General features: G+C 40.4%; 1 protein-coding gene across 5 annotated transcripts in view; it reads right to left on the reverse strand.

Annotated features, from left to right (window-relative positions):
• The window catches only part of EPHA6 (EPH receptor A6), a 558183-nt gene that overhangs the window by 108090 nt on the left and 423030 nt on the right, over positions 1 to 27063 (reverse strand). For all 5 annotated transcript variants that reach the window (XM_078389828.1, XM_078389827.1, XM_020810349.3 and 2 more), the window contains 3 exons: positions 16358 to 16466; positions 11890 to 11960; positions 2647 to 2772 (listed from right to left, as the gene is read on the reverse strand). In XM_078389828.1, coding sequence (XP_078245954.1) covers positions 2647 to 2772; positions 11890 to 11960; positions 16358 to 16466 — 306 coding nt within the window. The remainder of the gene's footprint in view (positions 1 to 2646; positions 2773 to 11889; positions 11961 to 16357; positions 16467 to 27063) is intronic.

The following is a 27063-nucleotide window of genomic DNA, read 5'->3' on the forward strand; positions in this document are numbered from 1 at the left end:
CTAGAGTTTAGAAATGTTTTTTTTTTTACTTATTTCTCATAACCCCCAACCCACATGGTCAGTTACTTCCACTTTACTTTTCTGCATATATTTATTTGGCCCAATTCTTGTTTACTCAGTTTAATGTCTCTCATATCTCTTCCCATTAAAGCAGGGGTCTCCAAACTGCAGTCTACAGGCCACTTCTGGCCCGCCTTGCCATTTTATCTGGCCCCTTCCCTTCAGGCCGTGGGGTTGCGTGTGCATGCTTATGTGCGGGCATCTCTGCATCTGTGTGTATGCACGTGTGCACATTCCTTCAGCCCTAAAAAATATGGAAAATATATGATGTGGCCCTCACACTCAAAAGTTTGGAGACCCCTGCATTAAAGCAAAGCAAAGCAAATATTATTTTGATGTTTATTATATTATATGCAGATGAAAAGCTTCTCAGTGTGTTACATATATTGCTAATGCAGATTTCTGCAAATTTTCTGAATTTAGCTCGCAGTGCTGGCAAGTCTTGCTATTATTGAAGTCTTTGAATAATATTTTGCTTGCATGGGAAATTAATGTGATGGTCCTATTATTACTCTTTGACATCTCCCTTTGTAAGAACTGGAATGTATATTAAAGTAAATGATTTATAAATTGCTCTAGAGCAGCCACTCTCAACCCTTTTTTTGGTTGTTGTAAACACAATGTGAAAGAAATTATACAAATCTGGATTGTGTAAGTCACATAACAAACCTTATAAGGTAGTGTGTGAAGAATTGTTTCCAGTCTGTGGTCCCATTAAAATGTGCCAGGGGCCCCCAGGGGACTGTATGGTCCCTGGTGAGAATGGCTGCTCTAGAGTGTTCTACAAAGCTTAGGTGTTGGTTTAATGAATCAATTTCCCTACGTAATTATAATTATATTAAATTGTATGTTACTTGATATACCAGGAACTAAATTAGTAATTGAATTTAGACCTATATGCTACTTCTTGATGTAAGACATTGGAAGTTCCACTACAACATATTTGAATATGGGATTATAAAATTATAAAGTATAGCATTACTAAGCTTAATAGCAATTGGATAAGACACTTGTTTCTACAGTAGGTTTGTGAAAAGAAAAATATTAGAGGAAATATCTGCTATAGTATTTTCTGTGGGGAAGCCTTTCTGCAGGTTTCTCTCATACAAAACTGAAAGAATGCCAGCAGTAGCTACAATTTATAGCATTAACATCAAGTATACCCTTAAAATTTCCCAATTATACTCTGCTCACAGATTTAAAAAGGTCATTTCTCCCCTATAGAAACTGTACATTATTTTGGTTGTGACTTTTCTTCTGTACAGAAGAATTTTAGTCCAGACACAGAGTATATCAGAGTGCAAAACATATATTGCTCTGATCATAAGGTACCATAAATTATTAAATAACAAATATCTGAACAAATAATGCTCTGACAAATCCAAAGGAAAGAAGAACTATTTTTCCATTCTTGTCTATCCTACTACATAATTCAAACTCAGCTCCATGAATAGTGCAAAAGGTATAAATGGAAATGTAATATGGGCTATAGAGCTTTTACTTTATGTTCACAGACTAATCTTTCAGCAACTATTTTAGTAGATGTTTATTAGTTTATACTTTCATAGATCAAATTATGCTGTTGTTGATGGAATTAATTTCATCTGAAACATATATGACCCATGACTGTCCATGTAGTCAGGAAACAGAAGGATGGAATGTAGAATAGTTCAGCCATACTAGATCCCTCTTCCTAGAGTACTAGTAATATTCTTCAACCTATGAGAAAGTGCCCCTCCCTCATCCCCAAATTTCAAAGAGTTCATAGTTCTCTTTCTATTAATGACAGTGATAACAAAACTGTGCCACAAAGAAATGTAAAGAAGACCCTTCAGAGGAAAAGCAGGGATAAGTGTAAGTAAACGAACACAACATACAGACACAAACACACATAGAAACAGGCCATAAGAAAAAAAATTGCTTTTGTATAAACCCTGTTCAGGTTTTGAATCAGAACAAATGATTTATTTTAAGCTTATACAGTTGTCATTGGGGCCTTGGTCTGCCTTTATAACAATCAATTAGCATTATGTTAAATAAACCCAATATGAATAAGGTGGATTTAATATATCTCAGTCAAAAACTGGGAGATAAATCCTCTTACAAATATTCAATCTCCAATGAAATTTCTTTTAGAACAAGTAAGCTGGCTAAGGACTGATCCTTAGTTTCTTGAGTACTCACACAGGGACACTTGTATTTTGTACACTCAGAGTCAACTTTTCCAAATTAAGAAACTGGAAGAAGTGGGATAGTGTGACTGTTCAACAGAAAGAGAATTTTTACAGAGGGTGGACAAGAAAGATTCTTGAGTTCTGTCATCCTTAGACAGCAACAGATGCTAACCAGGCTTGGCCAGTTTCAGTATTGGAGGTGGAGGAGCTCAGAGACACATTTGTTTGCTTAAACATTTACCCACTACTTGGTCCATGAGGCCATCAACATGTGGGTGAAAACCGGAGTAATTTTAGCTGCTAGGATGCATCAGGCTTCAGTATTACGTTTCTGTACAACTGTTGATGGTCCTGATTTCTCTGTGTTTAAAATAGTACTTATATTTGCCAAAAAAGTGTTATTCATGTTTACCTGCCCCAATAACTCTCTCAATACGAATTCGTGATGGATCTATTTCCTTAGCAAATTCATGAACAGCAAGTGATGGGTCTTCGTATGTGTCTGGATCAATATATGTTTTAGTTCCTGGGAAATGCACTGTAAAAACAGAAATAAAGTTTTTGCTTTAGCTAACAATTATTCAGGCAACATAAACACACATATACAGAAATAAAATGAAATAAAATAAAAGGAAACATTAGGTGTTGGTATTACTTTGATTATAATGTGAAATCTGTGCCTGATTCTGCTGCTCTGAATGAATTCAAACATATTTACTCATTCTTTTCCAAATAATGCTCACAGCACTTTCTTCTAGGAATTACAGTTTGGATTGGTTCAACAGAATCCGAATATAACATTGAGGAAAATGGTTGACATCTTCCTCCATGTTCTTTAGCATGAGAGCAGACAAGCTAACTATGGGTCTTGGTGGGGAAAATCTTTGGGAAGCTCGCTCTCTCTCTCTCTCTCTCAGTCCCAAAATGAAAGGGTGAAAATCTTCACTTAATTTGTTATCTCAGACAATAACAAAAAATTCAAAGGTTTTTCCCACCAGCTAGGCAAGATGATGACAATCTCTGTGCTTTTTTTCTCTCTTTGTATCTAGGATTTTTTTTTTCTGGGAAAAACCTGTATTTCACACAAAAATACAAGATTTTGAAAGCAAAATAAATGTTCTCACATCTCAAAAGCCATGGCTTTTTGTTGTTGTTGCAAGTACTGTTGCTGACAAAAAAAAGCTCTTTGGTTGTTCTGGGTTTTTTTGGCTCTTTGGCCATGTTCTGAAGGTTGTTCTTCCTGACATTTCGCCAGTCTCTGTGGCCGGCATCTTCAGAGTACAACCTGCGTACAGGTTGCTGTCCTCTGAAGATGCCGGCCACAGAGACTGGTGAAACGTCAGGAAGAACAACCTTCAGAACATGGCCAAAGAGCCCGAAAAACCCGGAACAACCATTAGATCCCGGCCGTGAAAGCCTTCACAAATATATCTGATATTTTTGCTCTTGTTTAGGAGCAAGAAACCTCACAGTGACTGCCCACCCCCCCTTTCTCCTGATAGCTCTATGTGTCTTTTCCATGGAGGAGAGGGAAATTGTGAATAACTTAAAGCCACAATAGAGACACTAGAGTGTAAAAACTATACTGCCTTCCATGCAGTCTGACAGCTGAATACCGTATACCCAACTGCCTATTCTTTTCATGCTGCTTTTTAAAGCCAGGTTATCCTTGGGGTAAGATGTCAGATGTCGAGCAGCAGATGGGCATGATGGTTTCCAAGCTAGTTTGTGACAGCAGTCTGGAATGGGTTGAGGCACCTTCCAGCGAAGACCAACAGGAACTGAGTAATGACATTACTGTTTTCACTGAAGGAGTCATTTGTATATACAGGTACTCCTACAAGTACTCCTACCTTGTTTCCAACCTGTGCTATCACATTGTCCTACAGACTGGCAAGGGGCTATCACATTTCCGATTAGGTAGAATGATAAATTGATTCATGTGTGGATTCTCAGTTCAGGCCACACTGACATTGTAAGATGTAAGTGTTTTAATTTTTTTTCTATTTTTGTTTTTGTTTTGTGGAAGGAATTACTCATGTTTCAATGAAAAAAGAAATCCCAAGCAAAAGGATGAGCATTATATAATATGATTACAGCAGGCTGGAAAGTTCAGAGAGAGGCACATAATGAAGAACAGGTGGAAACTCATAAAGAATCTTCAAAGCTGATGACAAATGTTCATTTTGAAGCACACAAAAGTTATTGGAACTGGGGGTTTTCCCCTGAGAGAAAACACTGGAAAGAATGGCTCCCGATGCGGGGCTGTTTTATATATATATCAAACTCCAGAGAGTTTATATTTAAATAATAATAACAATAATAGGTGACGGAGCTGGGCTTCCAGCGTGAAGCTCCAGTTTATTATTAACAAGGCTTTTGGAGAAGGGGACAGGCTTTATTATATGGGATTGGGTATTTTTAAGCAAAGCAAAGCAAAAGGTGCTGCTTATATACCGCCCCATAGCGCTTCAAGCACTCTCTGGGCAGTTTACAATTTAATTATGCAGGCTATACATTGCCCCCCGAGTGAGCTGGGTACTCATTTTACCGACCTCGGAAGGATAGAAGGCTGAGTCAACCTTGAGCCGGCTACCTGGGATTTGAACCCCAGGTCGTGAGCACAGTTTTAGCTGCAGTACAGCGATTTAACCACTGAGCTTTACAGATGGTACAGTAGAAGCTACTGGGGTTCCCCCCTGCACCCCCACCCTTCCAGTACCCCCACCCTTCCAGCACCCCCATATGTAGGCATCCTTCAGTCTTGAGAGACTATGGTAACATGCTCTGTATGGAGGACTTGGAACAGCATCTAGCGTGGCTGAGAAGGCCAATTTGAGAGTGACAATCCCTTCCACACTGAAGACAAATACAGTCTGTCCCCTGTCCAGCTTCCTGATTTTGGAACTGCCTCTTCACCTCAGCCTGCTGGACAAGGGTCTCTTCAATTTGGAAGAGGCTGTGATGCACCACCTGCCTCCAGGCTGAGGCTGAATGCTCAGATGTCAAGGTTTCCCATCTCTTGAGGTCCATTCCTAAGGCCTTCAGATCCCGCTTGCAGATATCCTTGTATCACAGCTGTGGTCTCCCTCTGGGATGATTTCCCTCCACTAATTCTCCATACAGGAGATCTTTTGGAATCCAGCCATAAGCCATTCTCACGACATGCCCAAGCCAAAGTAGATGTTGCTGTTTCAGTAATGTATACATGCTAAAAATTCCAGCTTGTTCTAGGACTACTTTATTTGGAACTTTGTCCTGCCAGGTGATACCAAAAATGTGTTAGAGACAACACATATGGATTGTGTTCAGCTTCCCCTCCTGCCATGCACAAAGGGTCCAGGATTCACTGCAGTACAGGAGTGTGCTCAGGACACAGGCTCTATAGACCTGGATCAGGGTATATGCCATCAGCTTCTTATTAAGCCATACTCTCTTTGTGAGTCTATATACATATATGCATGTGTGTGTATGTATATGTATATGTATAATAAATATATAGCTAGGAACATAGGATGGTTAAACTGTTAGCATAGGGACTTTATATTCTAGTTAGGTGGTTAGTTAAGTCTCTAATCAATTGATTTGGGGCTATTTAGAATAAGATACATAAATAAATGAATAGGTTGCATATATAAATGCATACCGCTTTACAGCTGGGACTATATCTACATACATACATATATATATATATGTTTCGGGATATAAATAGTTAGTTAGGCAAGGGTGTACTTAAATATTGATAGGATTAGGATTATTAATATATAGGACCAGTTAAGAGGTGGGCATTTGGTTGCTTTATATTTTACATTGTTAATGCCTGTGCGGGGGGGAAAAACACTAATTCTGCTATGGGACCTAAAAAGAATCATGGTGGAAAGAAAGTGAAACAGCCAGCTAAGCATTATACACCCCCCCCGTGTTCGCCTCCAGACATCTCCTCTTCAGAAGACGAGGAATGACCAGACTATAGGTGTATATGGGAGAAGCTAAGTACGTTAGAGTGAGAAAGAGTGCAAAGGTGTGAGGGTGATGGTACACCAGCTGTGTGCAGGTCCCGGAGGGAGTCTAAAGTGCAGAAAATGGCTGAGCTCAAAAGAATGGGGGATGTCATGTTGTCTCGTGCTGCTGTTTTGGAGGTGGAGTGTGTCAGCCCATCAGGTTTGTCCTCCGTGGTGGGGACACCAGTGAATCAACAAAGAGGATCGCGGATGGTGGAGCAGCAGCACGGGAGATCAAGCTTGGCATCAACCAGCACACAAACACGAACAACTGGTGAGGAGGCGGAGAAGGACACATCTGCTGCAGCTGAGGTAGATCAATAAGGATTGGGTGCAGAAGCCAGAGTGGGTGCTGCACTGGGGCAGCCAACACCTTCAAGTGCACTTTCAGTGTTGCCGAGAGTGGCACAACCAGGTGAGGGTACTGTTACACCGGGCACTACATAATATGGGAGTGTTTGGCCATGGGGATAGCGGGAGCCTTACGGTGCTGGTCCCTTTGGCCTTACCTCTGCAAACACCAGTTCTAGGTCATCCCACTTTCCAAGGGTGCACTGTGGACACAACCCCAAATCAAGCTTATATGCAGCAGGCTGGTGTGACGGCAGGCACTGGGGGTACACTGCCCCCGGCTGTAGTTGACAGAGTGCTCCCAGCCCCTGCTTTTGGGAGATCAGCTTCTTCCAGCCATGGTAGAAATGATCTGAAAGGTAAGTATGTTGATGTTTTTTGAACTACTTAACAGAAAGACTGAAGAGAAGAAGAAGGATAAGGAGGAAGATAGGGAGAAAGAGAAGCTACATAGGCGTAAACCGGATAGATGCTGGGTAATTTGGTTGCCTGGGCTTTTCATTTATGCAGGTACAGTGGTTTGTGCACACCCCAAAAGGGCTTTTGCGTTGATCCAATATATGGACCTTATCTATAGAGCCTACGTGGATTTCCCTGACCACGCATGGCTTCTTTATGATGAGGGGTTCCGTATGCGGGCTGTGCTGGGATGTCCTGCATGACACCCTGTGGCTGAGGTTGATGACCCCATCCTGCCCAGTACTGGGTGACAGATTTGATAGTGGGCATTTGGAGCAAAGGGCACAAACCAGTAACTCCCGCATCGCAGCAGGTCAGGTGGTTGAACCCCACCTGTTTTGCTGGGAATTCAATGCCTGAGGGTCATGCAATAGGAGACCATGTAAGTTTCGACACCAGTGTTCCATCTGTAATGGTCCACATGCCTCAGCAGCTTGCCCAACGGGCCGACCGGGGGTAATGTGGGTAGGGACTCCAGGGGTAATTGCAAGCCAGCCAATATACAGAAAGGGCGCTAGCCCGATTAAAGTACCAATTTTGTAGCAGTGGCTTAGACGCTACCCAGACAAAAGGGTTGGTCAGTTTTTGTTAGATGGTTTCAGGTTTGGTTTTCATATACCGTTCATGGGCACTAGCATAGCCACATGGTCCAATAATTTGAAATCTGTCAAGGGATAGGAGCAGATACTAGGAAAAAATAGATAAAAAAGTTAAGGAGGGATGGGTGCCAGGTCCTTTCTCAGTTCTCCCAGTTGAGCATCTGTGTGTGTCCCCATTGGGTGCTGTACCAAAAAAGGTGCCTGATGAGTTTAGGTTAATTCACCATTCATCGTTTCCTGAAGGGGATTCAGTTAATGACAAAATCCCGCAAGAGCTATGCAGTGTGCGATACATGTCTTTTCACGAAGCAGTGCACATGGTGTGGAGTTGCAGGGTTGGTGCAGAATTGGGGAAATGTGCTATAAAATCGGCATTTAGGCTTCTTCCAGTCCACCCAGATGATTTTGTTCTTCTGGGCTTTGCTTTTGAAGGAAGTTATTATATGGATAGGACATTCCCAATGGGATCTTCAATATCTTGTTCAGTTTTTGAACAGTTTAGCTCCTTTTTTGAATGGGCTCTTAGGCAAACAGTTAGGGATGCTAGGGTTGTCCATTATTATGACTTTTTGTTTTGTGGGATTTGGGGTACATCAAAGTGTCAGGAGCTTATGTCTGCATTTCAGGAGTTGGCTAGGTACTTAGGGGTTCCTCTAGCGGAAGAAAAAATGGAAGGTCCTAAACAGAAACTGGTTTTCCTGGGAATTGAGCTCGATATTGTGCACCAGGCTAGTAGATTGTCAGAGGAAAAACTGAGTGACCTGCAGGTGCTGCTGCAGAGTATGTTAGAGCAGCGCAGGACCACCTTAGGAGAGCTGCAGCAAGTTGTAATACATTTGAACTTTGCTTGCAAAATGGTGGCTCCGGGCAGGGCTTTTCTCAGGCAACTACATGAAGTGATGAAAGGCCTTAAAAGGCCACATCACAAAAGGAAGATAACCCAGGGCATGAAAGAGGATTTGAAGGTGTGGCTACAATTCATCCAAGGTTTTAATGGCACTTCCTTTTGGAGGGACAAAGTCAGGTTGGGTTTAGATTTTCAAGTGCAAACAAATGCTGCAGGTTCACTGGGTTATGGTATCTTTTTCAGAGGTCACATGGCCTGAGGAGTGGCACATGCTGGGATTTACCAGAGATCTCACTTTCTTGGAACTATTCCCGATTGTAGGGGCATTGTGGCTATGGGGCGACCGATGGGCCAACTTGGTAGTCACCTTCTGGTGTGATAATCATGCAATGGTGCACATAGTTAATTCACTGACATCTAGGTCAGGAAGGATAATGGGATTAGTTAGGGGTATGTTGTTACATTGTTTGCAGTTCAATGTAGTTTTTCAAGCCCATCATGTTCTGGGTATTGACAATGCCATAGCTGAGTCCCTGTCCCGCCAACAGATGGACTGGTTCAGGGCGTTGGCATTGCAGCACAGGGTCAAGAGGATGTGCTTCCGATTGAGGTATGGACTCTTGGCGGGCTGAGGCACACAGAGCAATGAGCTTAGCTATAGCTCAAGACTGAATGCCAATGGATGACCATATGATATAGTTTACGGTGCACCTGCACCGCAGAGGGTTAACACCTCGGTCGATTCAGGAACATACGTCTGCTCTGGCATTTTATGCCAAAGTCCAAGGATTTTCGCATAAAGAAAATGATAGAAGGTTGGAGTAGGGAGCGAGGGAGTGTGAAGGATGCTCATATACCATTTTCCCCAGCTGTCTTGGCAAGTTTGGCAAGCACCTGGCCTTTCCTTTGTAGGGATCACTTTGAGACTTGCCTGTTTAAAACTGCAATGCTCATCATGTTTTCTGGAGCCCTTAGAGCAAGTGAGTTGGTTGCCTGCGCAAAAACTGACAAATCCCTATCCTCTTTGCAGAGGAAGGATGTGCCATTATCAGAAAGTCATTTAGTTATTCATTTGCGAAGATCAAAAACTGATCAACAAGGAAAAGGAAAGTTTATTGTGCTCGGGCAATGTTCAGCAAAAGAAATTTGCCCCTTAAACGCCACACAAGATTATTTACTGCTTAGAGGGGATGATGGGGCAGATTTCTTAGACATGAGGATAGGTTGCTCCTCACAAAATATCAATTTTGGAAAGTCATCTCTAAGGCCTTTTGCAAGGTTGGGATAAAAGGGTGGCACTTTGGGACACATTCCTTTTGTGTAGGGGTGGCGTCTACAGCAGCAGCTCTAGGCTATAGACAGGAGGACATCAAAAAGGTGGGAAAGTGGGCTTCATGCAGGTATTCTGATTATATTCGCCCCTTGCCACAGTTCTAGGTGCTGCTGTGTTTTTGTTTGGATTCTTTCTCGTTCCAGACCCACAGAGACTGTTTTGGACAGTGAAGTACACCAGTCGGACCAGTTGAGGTTGAAACCTGGGACTTGGTGCTGTAGCTGCATTGGACTGGAGGGGGTGATGAGGTCTGCTATGGGACAGGTTCCTCAATGTGGTTACACTGGATACCACACAGGTGGTCCCAGACATTTTGGTGATCCACCTTAGTGGCAACGGCTTGGCTGGGAAACTGGGCAAATACTGCAGATTCAGGCAGACCTTAAAGTCTTTGAAGCCAGCTGTCCGGTGACTCATGTTGTTTGGTCAGCTATTATTCCTAAGGGCATGTAGTGAGTTAGTTGTGACCCCAAGCATATAGGGCACGAAAAGGGGTGAATAGGGAAGTTGGTAGAGCCATTAAGCAGGGTTTAGGGTCAGTTATAGCTCACCAGAGTCTCCAGGCTCGAGTTGTATTGGCCAGATGGAGTTCACTTATCTGACATGGGGTTAGACATTTTCTTGAGGGATTTACAAGGGGGCCTTCAGGCCGAAATTTGTGGGGTAGTGGGGGGCACAGGGTGTATGTTGCCATGGCAGGTAGTGCATAAGTAATAGGTTCAAGTGAATTCAAAAGTGGGCAATCAGGGGGTGCCAAGTACCCCTCTTCTCAGGTTGGAATTAGCGGATGTTAGCTGAGGGGAGGGGAAGCAGGGTATCCCGGTTATATTATGCCCGGGGGCACGCTATAAGGTAAGACAGCAAGCTTCCAGAATAGGAATTCACGTAAGCAAGGGTCTGCTCTGGAACATCAAAAGTGACTCCGGCCACAGACCAGAACTGCACTACGGTAGGCCCCCTTGTGAAAGGGGTACTAAAATTTAATAAAATTAATGAAATTGTGGCCCAATTAACCCATATTTTAATTGAAATAATATCAATTGTGGGTCTCGATGACAATTTTTAGCGTATATATTTTAATTGTATTTTCATTGTTTTATCTTTTTTACTGCTTTTTAATTGTTGTAAGCCGCCCAGAGACCTTTGGGTAGGGTGAGTGGCATATAAGTTAAATGAATGAATGAATGAATGAATGAATGAATGAATGAATGAATGAATGAATGAATGAATGAATGAATGAATAAATAAATAAATAAATAAATAAATAAATAAATAAATAAATAAATAAATAAATATTACGTGTCTCATCTCTTTATTCCGGGCTAGGTGGGCAACGTATTATATCTTTAAAAACTTGCAAATGTGTGTAGTTCTTTGGTGCATTTGGCTTTTGGGTGCATATTTGGAGTTTCTGATACCTTTGTTTACTTACATATTACATAAACAGACCTTTCTAAGGAGGAATTGCCCCATCACTTTAGCACTGAGGAATGTTTTTCAGAGATTATTGAACCTTCTTCAGTTTTTAGGTGAACATAACTTCTCCAATTCACAGGGAGCTCTAAGTGCACACTGAAGACTCACATTTATCTTCCTGCACTAAGATGACAAATTCTAACTCTGTAGGACCCACTTTAAAGAAGGGGCGTCAAACTCCTTAGTGGGTTCAGAAACTATAAGAGGTGTACACTGAATCCTGACTCTAACCCTAACTACAATCCCAATACTACCACTAACCCTCAATACTGTATGTTGAACTTGCTATGAGGTCAAATATACCCAAAAACAAAGTACAAGTTTTTTTATCCTTATGGATGATTTTTAATTCATACCAAAGTACAATGATAAATAATTACATGCCTTTAAGTGAATGCCAATATATGGAAACCCTTTCCAGGATTTTCTAAGTATGCAGTGATCAGAAGTAGTTTACCATTTCCTTCCTCTGAGGGGGGTGGCGCTCTGAAGCTGTGCTTCTATCACCTAGCTATAAGATAGGGCACTATGTACAAATGCAGTAGTTAATTTTATTCAAGTATAGAAAATTGCAGATAGCTTTGCTTACAATGTCCGTTCTGCAAATGAGCTCTTCGTTTTTCTTCAGACTTCATTTTTGCTTTTATGTACCATTGGCACCTTTAAGAAAATGAACACCATTTCACTTATTAATATGTCAGAGAAGAATACTAAATGTACATTGTTGGTTGTTACAAAATATAAATTCAGAAATCTTTATTTAACTGAAACACACAGTTGAAGAACAGCAAGCAAATAAAAGAAATAAAAGAAACTGATATGATTAATACAGTGAACCACAATAAGTCATTTTTATTTGTGAAATATAATGTTTGAAGAGGATCTAGGCACATGCTGGCTAACTATGTGCCATAGACACAAAACATTGCACTGGACAAAGTACACTTACTGACTCTTCAGCCACATAGTTTTTGATAATGTGAGGCATTTTACTCATGCCAAAAAAAGAGGCAGGTGGGGGGAGGGAAGCGCAGTTTATTGTTTGTTTGTTTTACATATTTTATCTCACCTTTGTTCTTAAAAAGGACCCAAGAAGGTTTACATCATTAAAAGACAATATTTAAAGCTAAAAACAGTAAATATACAAATACTAAAAGGATCAAACAAATATCACACTAAAGAACGGCAGATACTTCTTTAGTAGAGATGGGCACAGACCACCAGTTCAGGAGTTCATGCCGATTTTGGGGAGGGCCAAACAGGTGTTCCGTGGTTTGGTGCCCACTTGGTAGCAGTGCCTTGGCTCCCCTGCCTCACCTCCTGGGTGCTGCCTCTGAGTGGGTGCCTGACAGAGAGAGTGGGGCACCAGACCATGGAACATCTCTTTGGCTGTCCCCTGAACTAGCACAAACCACCAAACTGGTAGTTCTATTGCTTAGTTATTCTTGTCGCTGGGATCCCTTCCATGACCCACTTTCTGGGACTTCCAGATTTCTTTCAGCCTTCCTTCTTATTAAAGAAGTTACTTCTGTCTCTAGGCTTACAATTTCCCTTGCCAGATTGAGCTTTCCTTTCCATCAAAGAACCTAAACTGTTTATGAACATTATGTTGTTTGTTGCTGATAGTTTCATTTTTTCCCCCTTAGCACAAATGCTCATGACTAACATTCTGTGTCATTAAAGGAGCTCAGGCACTGCGCAGCTTTACTGACCTCCACAAAACCTCACTACATATTGCAATCTGTGATTCTTCTTGTTCACACTAGACTGCACAGTAAAATTTGTTAGTATTTATCTTTCCCCTTCAAGGTTTCTAGTTTTCATCTTTATATTTCATTATCCAAAACTTGGCAAACTTGTCCAGTGTCAGCAGAAAATCATTCAGTCAAGTACAGATGCAAGTGTTTACGTTCTCATGCCTCTTCAGTATGAATAGACTCATTAGCATTCAACACTACTTCAAATTGCTAATTCTAAAAAGTGAACCAAAGAACATCTGTAGGATGTAAGACCAATCTTCCACATTAAGATTTGCTTCAAACACTAAAATAAATTATTTATTCTGAATTGTCTTGCCTTATCCCCCTTTTCCTGGTGTTTAAGTAACTTCATGAAATAAATTCAGAACTTCCACAACTGAAAGGGACCATTTAATTAATTAAATATTGATTCATTAAAAATTTAAATGGTTTCCAATATTTTAAGTATGAACTTACACATCTGATGGAAATCAAAAGTTAATCAAAATATATTTCTTTTTCTTCTCAATGAAGTGAAAGGCGCTGAAATAAAATTTCAATATAGCATTTGTTTGCTGTATAAAATTATTTCTTTCAGTGACCTGGTATTTTTATTATTGCATGTATCCTATTTTCTGGTCTGGTATCTGTTTACATGCACTTTTAGTGCTAAATCCAATTGCTAGTTCCAACTGGAGTAGACACACTTGATGAAAATCTGGGTTGGGTAATATTGTCATTGCCTGGGAGGGGACCAATTTATTGTGCTGGCACCAGGAATCAGCTGACTGAAAAAATAGTGGGGCCCCAAATGAAAAATTATAACTGTTAAACTGGACCTTGGATCAACATCAGATTTGGCATGTAGTTAGCAGAAAGTCTGCTCTTGCTCTATGCCAAATTTGGGGGTGTTTGGGTAAAGGGTTTTTGAGTTGTGATTTTTAAAAAAGTAACATTGTTCTACCCCCAAGCAGAAGCAAGCAACCAGAAATTAAAGCCAATTTAAAACAGATAAATATGTTGAAAAGACAAAATTTGTGTATTTGGAAAAAAAAACCCTGCATTTTATCCATTTTTTCACAAAGTGATACCACACAAGGGAAAATTCCAGAAGTTGACTCCTTTTTTCATCAGTTAACAACTTCTCACTCAAACACAAAGCAACCGTCAGGGCTGTTTTTCTAAAGTGTGTATGGTAGTTAGTAGAAGAAGGTATCCTGTAGACCATCGTGACTGCTCCCATTGGTGCTGTCAACATTTAGGCTGCCCTTTGCCATGTACAGCTTGGAATCCTTTTCCTGCTGGCAACATGGGCACAATCTTGTGTAGCAATATTGGGCCATTTCCTGGCTTTTTGAATTGTGATTACAGAAGTGCAATATCCCACATTCATAAAACAGAGGTATTTTGAAGAGTTGATCTTTATTGAATTACAAAGCAGACAAGCTTTCCAGTTCTCGAGAATCTTTTCTAAGACCTAAATATTGCAATATATGGAAAAATGGAGAAGAAGCAAACATTTTCCCAAATCCATAAAAATCTGGCTAGATGTAGTAGCAATTAAATGAACAGGACCTATAAAGCCAATGTTTATGTAAATTCTATCAATTCAATGGGTTACTCTAAGAGGATTAACAGTTAAATTTAGTCCTTAGAATTTGGTTTGCCATAATTTGACCTTTTGGAATTAACACTCATAATTTGAAATATAAGTAAACAATTAAATGTTAATTTAATTGTGATAGGCTTTTCAAGTGATAAAGAGTTATTGTTACATGACAAATGCATTGAAACCTTGTTTCAATTTCCAGGCGAAGCAGGGGATGCCCGTCTTTTTGACTCAGTGGTGTATTCAGCTGTAGGCAAGTTCTTGACCAGACCTTTAAGATGTAATGAAAGAGAAGGAAAAAATATCCCTCATTGCTCCATTCTGTCTCCTCCCACTTTTGGGAGGATGTTTTCTATTATTATTATTATTATTATTATTATTATTATTATTATTATTATTATTATTATTATTATTATTATTATTATTATTATTATTATTATTGATGCTTCTTAAAAATGTACTTCAGAGAAGCAGAGGTAGTATGTAATTTTCCAATATCTTGAAGTGGCTCTCTTTTTATGTCACTTCATGATACAGTGGGGTCTTGACTTAAGAACGGCTTGAGTTAAGAACATTTTGACTTAAGAACCACTCTCATAGGAAAATATTGACTTGACTTACATACTTAGATTTGAGTTAAGAATTGAAAAAAACCCACGTGGGAGGCAGGGAAAGTGCAAAATTTGAACTTTCAGTTAACTGTTGGCCAGTGAAAAGGGTGCCTGTCTGCTTCCTCACTCCTCCCAGCGTTTAGAGAGTGGATTGGGAGACAGTCTTCAGTCTGCCTGGTACTGCCTGGACTGTATTTTCCCTGCCTTCCCTGAACCTTTCTTGACCTAAGAAAAAAAGAGAAACAAAATATCCCCCTCTAGTGGTCGAAGGCAGAATAGCAGCTTCCCATTAGTTTCTATGGACGGAAAAGAGCAGATACGGATCAAATGGTTTTCAGTGCATTCCTATGGGAAATGCAGATTTGACCTGAGAACTTTTTGACTTGCGAACCGCCTTCCAATACGGATTAAGTTCTCAAGTCAAGACCCCACTGTATGGCAAACTGACAGCAGAAGGGCTCTTAATACCCAAAGGTTCACTTTGATTTATTTCCAGAGATTGCACATGCTGGAAATGAACCAAAACATAGCAATCCTTCCCATACCAAAGAAGTAGAATCCTCTGACAGAGATCCAGAAAGGTTCAGGTAGGAATGCTCTGGAGATGATGGGCTGGTTTGTTCCAGCAATTACATTGTGTGATCATCAGAAAAAGGAGTAAAGCAACCCATCTCCACAGTGGACTAAACAGCAAGCTAAAAATGTCCACTGGGTTATACATTCACTTGGACTCTGAAATGCAACCAAAACTACTGATACTGGGGGTTTAAAGATGTTTGCAGGTTGTAACGGAGGAAAAGAGAGGTGCCTTATGGAGCTTCATATCACACAGTTTCCCTAGCACTGTCAGCTATTGCCACATACCATCCCGTATTGACTGTGGTCCCTTAAGGACTAGACTTTAGGGTAGAAGTCCAGGTTCCCAATCAGCACAAATGAATAGGACTCCCCTAAACTCTCGCACAGTTGGCTTACAATGTTTGCACTACATGTTATTACCTAAACAACATCAACTATTCTGTAACACTATCAATCCAGACTCTAACATCATTACTTAATTGCACTACTGGACAAAATGATTTACCATGTAAACATTACCTTCCAGTGATGAGGAAGAACAGTGTGAGAATGACCAGGAGGGTGAATCCACCTACAGCAGCTGTTGCGATTACTAGGATCTGCCCCTGTTCTGCTGCTATATCTGAAGCTGAAACAGAAGCACACAGAAATAAACATACAAACAAAGTTGTGTGGTTCTTACACAATACAAAAGCAAGGGCAGGTTTTATTAGACCACTAAAAAAAAGCAAAAAGCTAGCTTTCAACCTACACTAGTCTTCATAAGGCTGTGTACCAATATATTGTAGACAGTGGACAGAAATAAGTGTCTGAGTAATAGTTTTATTTAGAAGAATTTGCATTATTCTACCAGAGAGCTGAATTCACTGTTATTACTTTGGAAGCTGCAACTGCTACAGTATAGGGCAGGTAGACTGTTAATGGGTGCTTCCAGTTGTGATCCCATTTCCTAATACAATAGTCTATACTTGAACTTCTGAAGGCATACTTGAAGTGTGTGGAGCCAAAAGGAAGAAAGACAGCAAGTTCATTCCTCTAATCACAGCAACAGACTGAAGAAGGGAAGGATGCTTTTATCTTGGGGGCTTCTCCACGTGAGCCAGAATTTTTTTGGTTCATGTGGAGAGCTACCCAGATTGAGCAGCCTCCCCCTCTTTATATTATTGTGCTCCTGTAATTAAACTGAGGCTGGGGGCAGTGCTAGTAGACATATAAGGTTCAAAAGCTGTAAGCACATCTGAATAGGGCTTGCATTTTCCTACATTTATACAGGTGTTACTGATGAAGGTGGGCACAGAAGCTGAAGACAGAGATTCAACCCTGCCCTACACTTTTGTACAAGCAGTCCCCTGTAGATATTAATACACTGAGTATGAAGGTATATGACTAAATGTCCTTGGAATGGAGTGTGTGGCCTTTAGAGCAGGAAGGGCAGATCCCCATTATCTTTCCTACTCCCTGCTAGCCTCTCTCTGTTTTTTTAAGTCAGAAATTTGCTACTGCTTTCCTTCTGATCTTTGCAGCAGAGCTGATCGCAGACAGAAAACCCATGCCAAAGTTTAGAGCATGCCTAGTGGGTGTGTCAGCTAAGTTCCTACTCTACAAAGCTAATCAGGCAGAGTTGCCATGTTTCAATTTTCTTTCTCTAAAATGTGGGTGGGCTAATTTGCATATTATCACTAGGCAGCCTTATTTATGCAAATTGCAAATGCAAATCAAATAAAGTTATGTAATTGCTTGTGGATTTTTAAACAATTAATATGCTTGATTATCCAAACTAAGCATATAAATTTTTTTCTTATTTTCCTATCAATATGTTGGAGCTTTGTCATCATATATGATGACTACTGATCTGAGACAGCCAGTATAGTGTAACTATATAACTAATGATTTTGAAACAGGGAGGCCCAAGGTCAAATCATAAAGCTTACTGGACTAATGGTGGTGGTGGTGGGAATCTGTGTCTGTTTTCTTTCATGTTGATTCCCCAATGCAAAGTAAGAGCAAATATCTGCCGGCGTATAAGACGACTGGGCGTATAAGATGACCCCCCCAACATTTCCACTCAAAATATAGAGTTCCTTATATACTCGCCGTATAAGACTACTCCCTCTTCCGCACACCTTCCACACACCAAACAAAAGGTAAAAGAACATCAGATTTGATTTCAACATGTTAATTTATATTCAAATGCTTATGACATGCAGGAAAACTGTCACAAGGCTGTATGTTATCAAACATGTAAACATAAAACAGTGCAAGTTTATTAAACGTAATTCACTAAAGACAACACACTCCTCTCCTCCTCAGCGCAAGCAACACTCCAAGTGGACCCTATGGATGGGTAGATGCTTCTCAGGAACACAGACAGGCAGCCCACAACCCAGAGGGACTTTGGAAACATGCTGTTTGTTTTCTAAGCTGTTAACCAAACTGGAATTATCAATGATAGAAAGAAGATAACAAATTTTAAAAGCCTTCAAACTCCTTTTAAAAGCCTTCAAATTCCTGTTCGTCATCTGATTTTAAAAGTTCATCAATGACGTCTTGGGATACAGTTGCAAAGCAGTCATCGTATGGATCTACCGGTAATTCTGTGTCAGATTATGTGGCCTCAGCTTCAGCTTCCTCTTCATCTTGCCACAAGTACTCGTCTTCCATACCATCTAATGAATTTGATATGCCACACTTCTTGAAAGACTTGATTACTGTTTGTGCATCAATATCATCCCAGGCTTTTATGACAAATTGGCACAAAACATCCAACTGCGGAGCACGCATGTTTCCTCCTTTTGTGTATGACTTTTCGCCACTAACCATCCATTCATTCCACTGTTCTCGAATGCAATCTTTAAACGGATTGTTTAGGCACACATCCAGGGGCTGTACCAATGATGTCAATCCTGCAGAAATAACTGCTGCATCTGTTTTTATTCTCGCAAGCCTTTCCTTGGTGGTGAGAGTTGTATGAGCCCTGAACATATCCCACACAAGTAGACTACGTTTATGAAGTAGACCACCTGGTTGTCTGCTCCATACATTATCCAGCCATAGTTTCACACCCTCCTCATCCATCCAGCCTTTTTCATGCACGTGCACAAAATAACCAGCAGGGAACTTGAGTTTTGGCATTGTTTTCCTTTTAAAAATAATGATAGGTTTCAGTTTGTTGCCATCAGCTGTGCATGCTAGTACCACTGTAAAACTTGACTACTCATGTCCTGTTGTTTTTATCAAAATAGTTTTTTCACCTTTTTGATGGATAGTTTTATTTCCAATCATATCAAAATTCATTGGAGTTTCATCCATATTTCCAATATCACTTAACACATAGCCATGTTTAGTGCGCTGTTGTATTACGTATCGATGGAAACTATCCACTTTGTTAACCAGATCTGCAGATAATTTTGGGGCAATTTTTGTCTTTTGCCTTAGTACCAGATCATGCCTTGACATGAATCTACTACACCAGGATATAGTGGCCTTAAAATTGTTGCTGTATTCTGAGTTAGATTTGGCCCACTGAAGTGCAAACAAGCGTATTGTATTTCGTGTCACCACATAACCATTTTGGCGATGCTGATCCACCATGTCTGCTACATGTTTTTCAAGTTCTGGCCAATGTGGGGTGCCTCTTCTTAATGCACACTTACCCCTTGGCATACTCTGTAATGCTTTTTCATTTGATTTCTAGTCCCGAACCATCTTTTCTGTTACTCCATATTGTCTTGCAGCAGCACAACTATTATGTTCCATGGCAAAGTTTACAACTTTAAGTTTAAAACTTGCATCATATTTCTTTTTGCTGGTGCCATGATAGGGGTTTGACTGCTGGACATTTTCTTTTTTCCTTTTTTCAATTCTTTTGGCGTTTGCCCTGTGCCCTGTGTCTCCTTTCTTCAATCTGCCTGTTTGTTTGCGAGCTAAGGTGTCAGGAGTCGTGAGGTGTCTGTTTCAAAATGTCTGAAACACTTTGAAGTGCTGCCTCCATTTGTTGCCTGGAGGACTCTGCTGCTAGGGTGACTCTCTTTCCCTCCAGAAGACCAACGAGACAAACCAGAGAGACGAGATGAGCCGAGGTGGGGAGATACTTTCGAAAACCGGCTCCGCGTATTGTGCCTGCAGGGAGTTGGGAATATTTGTGGAGCTCTGCCTGGGCTTTGACTCGGGGAAGCTCCCTCCTAGACTCTGGAAATGACGCTGGGACCCGACGCCTGTCAGGGGCGTGCGGATATACCTGCTCTGGGCTGTTGGTGTTGAAGCGCACCCGGCGTACAAGACGACCCCCCCACTTGGAGACGTGTTTTTCAGGGCCAAAAAGTTGTCTTGTACGCTGGCAAATACGGTATTTATTTATACAGTTACACAATTTCTACATCAATTATCACTTACAAAGCATGGCATATTTGTCTCATTGCTAGGGGCCATACTCTGGAAGGGAATGACATTAAATAGCAAAGCTTGAAAATTATCAGCCAAGGTCCCTTCACCAGAATCGTCATAGATGGTGGCTGAAGGATTCTGAGGGCTGTCGTTTTAGGAAATAATATTGCTAATTTCTGTTTCCTAACAAGTACAAATATTTCAATTTCTTATGAACATTTAGGGAGCTGCAAAAGCACTTAATTTAATAGAATATATATAAGAGTTTGAAGAGCAATGTCAAAATCACGGGAAAAATATTGAAAAAGATATTATCAATATCTTTCAAAAATTAACAATCAAAACAACAAAAACTAAATCGTAACAACAAGCAAAAACTTGTTATAATTTACACTCCCCTCTTGTTTTTTATCAAGTCAGATGCAACCTCCATTTATTTTAACCAACTTTTCTTTCTGTATGACAGGAGGACCTAGCTAAATTCTCAGTCATTGAGTCCAACTGTCTTATCAAAGCAGGAATTGCAGTGAAATCCAAAATTTCAGACCTTGGAAAAATTCCTTTTGTGCGCCCAAACCTTCATAACCTCCCAATCAGCAATCACTGATATGAATTGTTTGTTTTTTATGCCATGTTTACAGGCAGCTCTGCAAAACCAAGCCTTCCCACAGTTGTAACATTTACCCATTAGTCTTTAGTTTATGTATCTGTGAGCTCCTGCTAAAATTGTTGATGTTTAATCCTATGAAAAATATTTGTTTCTCATCAAACAAGTGGCTAAATGGCCAAGACAAGTGATCACATGTTTTGCCTTTTACTGTTAGTTTTATAAGGAATGGAGATTCCCCCCTCTCTCCAAATTAGCCATTGAATTTGGGCTGGCTGATGAGCTACATGGGCACTGGATGGCATGTCTAAAACATAGACAAAAGCCAGCTAACCAGGTTTTGTGCGAACTTGACAACTAGGATCACAAGGGGGCAGTCATGATGGCACTCCTTGATCAATTATTCTTTCTGTTAACTTTCCAAAGAGAAGTCTTGTATAGAGTATTTGCTTCTGTTTTCCAGTTTCAGGGAAAAGGAAAGAAGGCACAATGGCCAGGATACAAATGTTTTTGATCAATGATTCTCTTAATGAAGTCAGAAAGAAGAAAAGCAAGCATAGCTTTGGTTTGGGGTGTTTGCTTTTAGTCGAGAAAGACAAGATCCATACAATAAGAGGGTGTAATTTTTTTTTTGTGAGTTGGTTTGTAATGTACAGGCAAATGTGTGCTCCAAAGAGTGGCTGGAATGGCATAGAAGAGCTTAGGTAGTTCTGTTCAGCTTTCAGTTTTCTATTAAAAACTAGAGAGAATGAAAGCCTCTCTCTCATTAGCAGCTTCACTGGCTCACCCCTTGCTGGGATCTTGCTGTAAACAGCTTTTGCTGGAGACTGTATGTACCTCTCCTCCCCACATGCCATATCTTAGCTGCCTTGGATTGTGTTTCTAAAATAAAGTCACTTCAGCTCTATAAATGTGCATCTAGCAGAAGGAGACAAATTTCTAAATGTACCCGCCACCTTACTGTTCATGTCAATGTGTGCAGCCAAATGGGCTTAAACCCCCTCACAGATTGTAGTGCTAAATATACAACGGTACTTAGAATAATCCACATGCCTACATATGTTGGGGGCAGTGGATCTATGAATGCTGTCCCCATCTTTTTAGCCCACATATCTGTAGATTGAGCACTATCATAGGGCTACACATTGCTAATAGCAAGTCATGGTGGCAAACAAAAATTTGACAGCAGAATCCAAGGCTAATTGGACAGAATTTGCAAGGCAAAGTGAAACTGCCTGTCCCTGGCATTTTGGTTTTCCTCCAATTTGCTAGTATTATTTTGCAGCAGCCATTTATTTTAATTTCTGCATGAATTTGTTTTTATATATTAAAACACAAATTAGTTAAATAAAATAAACAGATGTAAAATAAATGAAAAAATAATAAATACAAATGTCCAAACTCCACAGTATCTGCTTTATAGATACTAGGGTGGTGTACAAAGACAGAGTTCTAAAACAAGTCTTTGAAACAAAGAACACACACACAATTAGCCAGTTAATATGCCCTGGCAATGAAAAAGATTCTGAACTAGTGCTGAAATAATTGCTATGCTGGTACCAGTCACACCATGAAGGGGAGGATGTGCCATACTTGGGTCATTACACCTGGGGGGCCTCTCACGTTTGGTGTCACATTTTGTATCCATAGCACTAGGAGAAGATGATCTTAATTATGTATCCAGGAAGCCAGTGGATAACTGTTGTGTTCATGCTGAGGAAAACACCTAGAGGAGTCTTGAGCACGACCCTCAGCATGACATTCCAAGGGTCATCCATGCTTCTAAAAATATTTTGGAAGGAAATGTGGGAGACCATCTGGCATAAGATGCTATTTTCACTATCCTAATGACACTGAAAATAGAGACAGAGACAGTTTGGCTGTTGTATGTATGTATGTATGTATGTATGTATGTATGTATGTATGTATGTATGTATGTATGTATGTATGTATGTATGTATGTATGTATGTATGTATGTATGTATGTATGTATGTATGTATGTATGTTACTTATCTGCCACCTTTATCTCCATAGGGGACCCAAGGCCATTCACAATTAAACTATACAAGAACCACAAATTTAAAATGCTCTTAAATCTATATTAAAAAACAATTAAGCGTTTATCAATATTAAAGCCACACATTAAAAACAATTACAACATTTAAAAATATATTTAAAATCTCTAATTTCAATAACTATAACCAAAATGGTGGTGCATGGTTCGTGGCTACACATGAACCACAAACCATCTGAACTTAAACAAAAATGAACCAGAAACCAGTTCATTTTTAAAAAAAGTTTGTCCCTGAGGGAGGGGAAACTCTACCCCACCCCAGCCTGCCCTGTTCCCACTGCCCCTGTCGCCACCCTACCTGGTCCGGTTTGCTCCTCCTCCTCTATTGCTGCAAATGCATGATCTGGCACCACGGGTGTGGGGAAATTGTATGCTTTTATAATGTATATAGCAGACATTGTGCTTGGGCCCAGGTCAGTTTCCAGTAAGGATGATCATTAACCTACTTTGGTATCTAGGATAATTTCCTGTCTCTGGGTAAATTGTATTAACTTCATGTGTATTTAAAGGTGTTATCTGTCTTGTTTACCTTGCCTGTGTATTTGGGATTTATCTGTCTCTGTTTACCTCTGTTTACCATGCCCGTGTATTCAGGAAATTACATGCATCTGTTTAGAACAGTATTGATTAACTAGTGCAAAGGTAGGAGAAAACAATAAAGGGGGTGCGGCGAAGGAGGGGGGGAGATTCCCTCTGAACAGCTGCCTCACACTCGAGTGTCCTGTCTCTTTTTTCCCCCCTTGCTGGTCAAAGGGGAGGCTTCATCTACAAATTCCTGCACTGAGGCTTCATCTGCAAGATCCCTACTTCCCCTCATCTTGCAGATCCCAACACACGGGCCCCCGATTTGGCACTACATAGTACTAGATTTTCCATTTGCAGCCCCACAGCCTGCCCACTGCCCCCATTGCCTCCCTACCCGGTCCTGTTGCCTCTTCCTCCTTCTCCCCTGCTGTCATCTTGAGAAACAGGCCGAACTTCCATTCCAGAAGGTGGTCCTTTAATCTCTGTGCATGTCCTGTCTATTGACTGATAGGTGGGAGCATGCACAGAGAGTGGAGGCCCAGTTGCCAGAATGGAAGCCAAGTTTGCTGTGTCTCAAGATGGCAGCCGAGGTGTAGGACAAAGAAAAGGTAGCAACAGGACTAGGTAGAGAGTTGACAGGGGCAGTGGGAAGGGGGCGGGGGCAGGCTGTGGGTGCCAAGAGAACAAGCTAGGAAGTTAATTAAATGGTAAAAAAGGTTTGTGGTTCAGGTTGGTTTGGGTTCATTGGTTTTGATGATTCTTAACCAACCTGAACCAAGGAATTATCAATTTTTAATGAACTTCCTGGTTCGTGTTTTAGTTTGGGCCTGTCTCTAAAAACCATCCATGTGAACTACACTCCCCCCCCCCGCTAAAAATCATGACTGTCATTTTCAATTTCCACTGGTTTCAGTACGGCCAAATTCTGACTTTAGGAAATCAGTGTGAAGACTACGTGCAAATGTTCTAGATACAAATAAAAGCAGCAATAATTCTTGTTCAATTTCCGATGCAAACTACTGTTGTATGCTTAACCTTAGTTTCTTGGCACGTGATGACAGTAAATCATTGTAATATATTTCATGTTTTTGTTATGATTATATATGAACTACAGTGGTGCCTCGCTTAACGATGTTAATTGGTTCCAAAAAACCCATCGCTATGGGAAAACATCGTTAAGTGAAACACCATTTCCCATAGGAATGCATTGAAAACCGGTTAATCCGTCCCAATGGGAACGGATTACCGTCCTTAAGCGAAAATCCCCATAGGAAACATCGCTAAGTGAAACAATGTTTTCCCCAAGGGAAAGCCATTCAAAAGCACTGAAGCCGGCTTCAGTGCTTTTGAATGGCTTTCCGATGTCCGTTTTCGCTCATTTTTAAGTGTCTTACAATGTTTGAAACCTGTTTTAAATGCTTGGATTCGGTAGTGCACCTTGTGAAACCTATGCACACTTAGTTTGGCGTTGTTCTGAGTCTTCATTAATTTTTGGTGATGTTTTGTTTTTTCTCTCATTGAAAACCATTGGACTGTCCGTCCAATGCTTCTCAATGAGGGAAATAAAAATTCACCAAAAATTAACGAAGACTCAGAACAAAGCCAAACTGAGTGTGCATAGGTTTCACAAGGTGGACTAACTATTCCAAGCATTTAAAACAGGTTTCAAACATTTTAAGACACTTTTAAATGAGCAAAAACGGACATCGTTAAGTGAAATTCCCCCATAGAGAACATCGTTAAACGATGGGGGAAATTCCTCAAAGAAACCCATCGCAAAGCGAATACATCGTTAAACGAAGCAATCGCTAAGCGAGGCACCACTGTATTAGTAAGTCAAGCATTCAGAGTGACTACACTGTAAGGAGTTAAGCCTTTTTGTCAAACATTAAATAACTAATCTTCAAAATAGCAAATTGCTAGTTGTGTCGAACCAATGAGTTTCACACTTCACATCATGTTCTGCATGTCAGTATTTCAATTCCTTAGAAAAAGTGAACATAACAAAATGTGATATAATCCAAATAACTACACATGTATGGTTCTCAGGAATCCATTCCAAATATCTAATGCAATTTTCGAACTACCAGTTGCTGTTGCAGAGGTCAATAATAGGGGGAAAAATTAAAGCAATAAAAAGGAAAGGAAATGGAAACAGTTGAGTGTGCATTGCCATCATTTTTGGAAAAGCAGAAGCTGCAGCTCTCTTTATTTAAGACCAACACAAAAACAAATTTGGCTTGAACTCAGTGAGTACAGAAATAAAATGATTAAAACCTGACTCCAGGGAAGCAGTCAGTTACCTCTACTTGCCTTGCAGAACTACCAACTTGTTCCTTGTACAATACCCTGCTCAATCAGCAGAGAAGATTGCTCAACAACTTCTGAACATTTTCAAAAGCCAGCTGTGACAAGGCACAGTGACAGGAATTTTCTCTTCCATGAAAAGGAGCTTTGTGAAACACATGCAAGCCCTTGGGTGGATTCTTGTTTTTTGAATCTTTTGCTTAAGATGAATTAAGTAAGCCATCAATTTTCTGATAATATTTAATGTAAATAGATTATTATAGCATTGACTCTTCCTGCTTGGACATTTAATTTCTGCAGACAGAGATGATAACTGGATTCCAGCAACAAAGCACAAGAGCGGACAAGCAGCTACCATGGTGCAGTAAAGTAAAAACACACAATGCCCATTGCTAGAGCACTCAGTCTGAGATCTCTGGTCTGTGACAGCCACAATATATAGTTTGAGAGCTTGTTTGTCATAGTGGGTCACAAATTGTGTGAGGTGCTCTTATCTAAACTACAGAAAATATGTTCCATATATCTTCATTATTGTAACACCAGTTAGATTACTAGGCTTTAGTTTGTACTGGCGCTCAAACTGAACATTTGAAGACATCATGTATGTCTCCCACAGTGAGAAAATATATATCAGATCTGTTACTGAGCTACTATGTTATTCAGGCTGCATGCAACTGGGAGGCAGCAGTCCTCTTTCCTTTCACGAGCTTTGGATATCTCTCAGGTTTACAGTAAAGAATGAAAAAAAAGGTGACCTGAACTTAATTTAAAGGGTGCAAGGATTTTTCTTGCAGTCTGAACACTTAGCTATCTGTGAGCTGGCACCCGATTACCAGCTCAATTTTGTCTGTTAGCTACATGCTTTAGTTATTGCAATTTGACATCTATCAGCCAGCGGACCCTCCAAGAGAGTGAAAGATAGGAAAGTGACAGAAAGACAGCCGGACAGATAAAATTTAGAAGCTGTAAGACATATAACTACAGTTTGCAGGACCAGAGCTAGCTCCAGTTGGGTGGAATTCACTGTCAACAGGGTAAAGCAGGGGTGCACAATCTTCAGCCGTCAGGGGCATGTTTGGTGTTGGCTGAGCAAGCTGGAGAATTTTGAACAAAAACAGGCATATATATACACATACATGTGTATGTATATACACATACATACACACACACACATACACACACACACACACACACACACACACTATATATACACACACACTATTTAATGTATATATATACACACTGTCTGTGTATGTGTATACTAAAATATATATACACATACACAGCCTGCCATACCTTTGCAAGCTGTCATTCCTCTGTAATCTCCC

This window comes from Pogona vitticeps, chromosome 3 (genome assembly GCF_051106095.1).
Source record: "Pogona vitticeps strain Pit_001003342236 chromosome 3, PviZW2.1, whole genome shotgun sequence".
Classification (NCBI taxonomy): domain Eukaryota; kingdom Metazoa; phylum Chordata; class Lepidosauria; order Squamata; family Agamidae; genus Pogona; species Pogona vitticeps.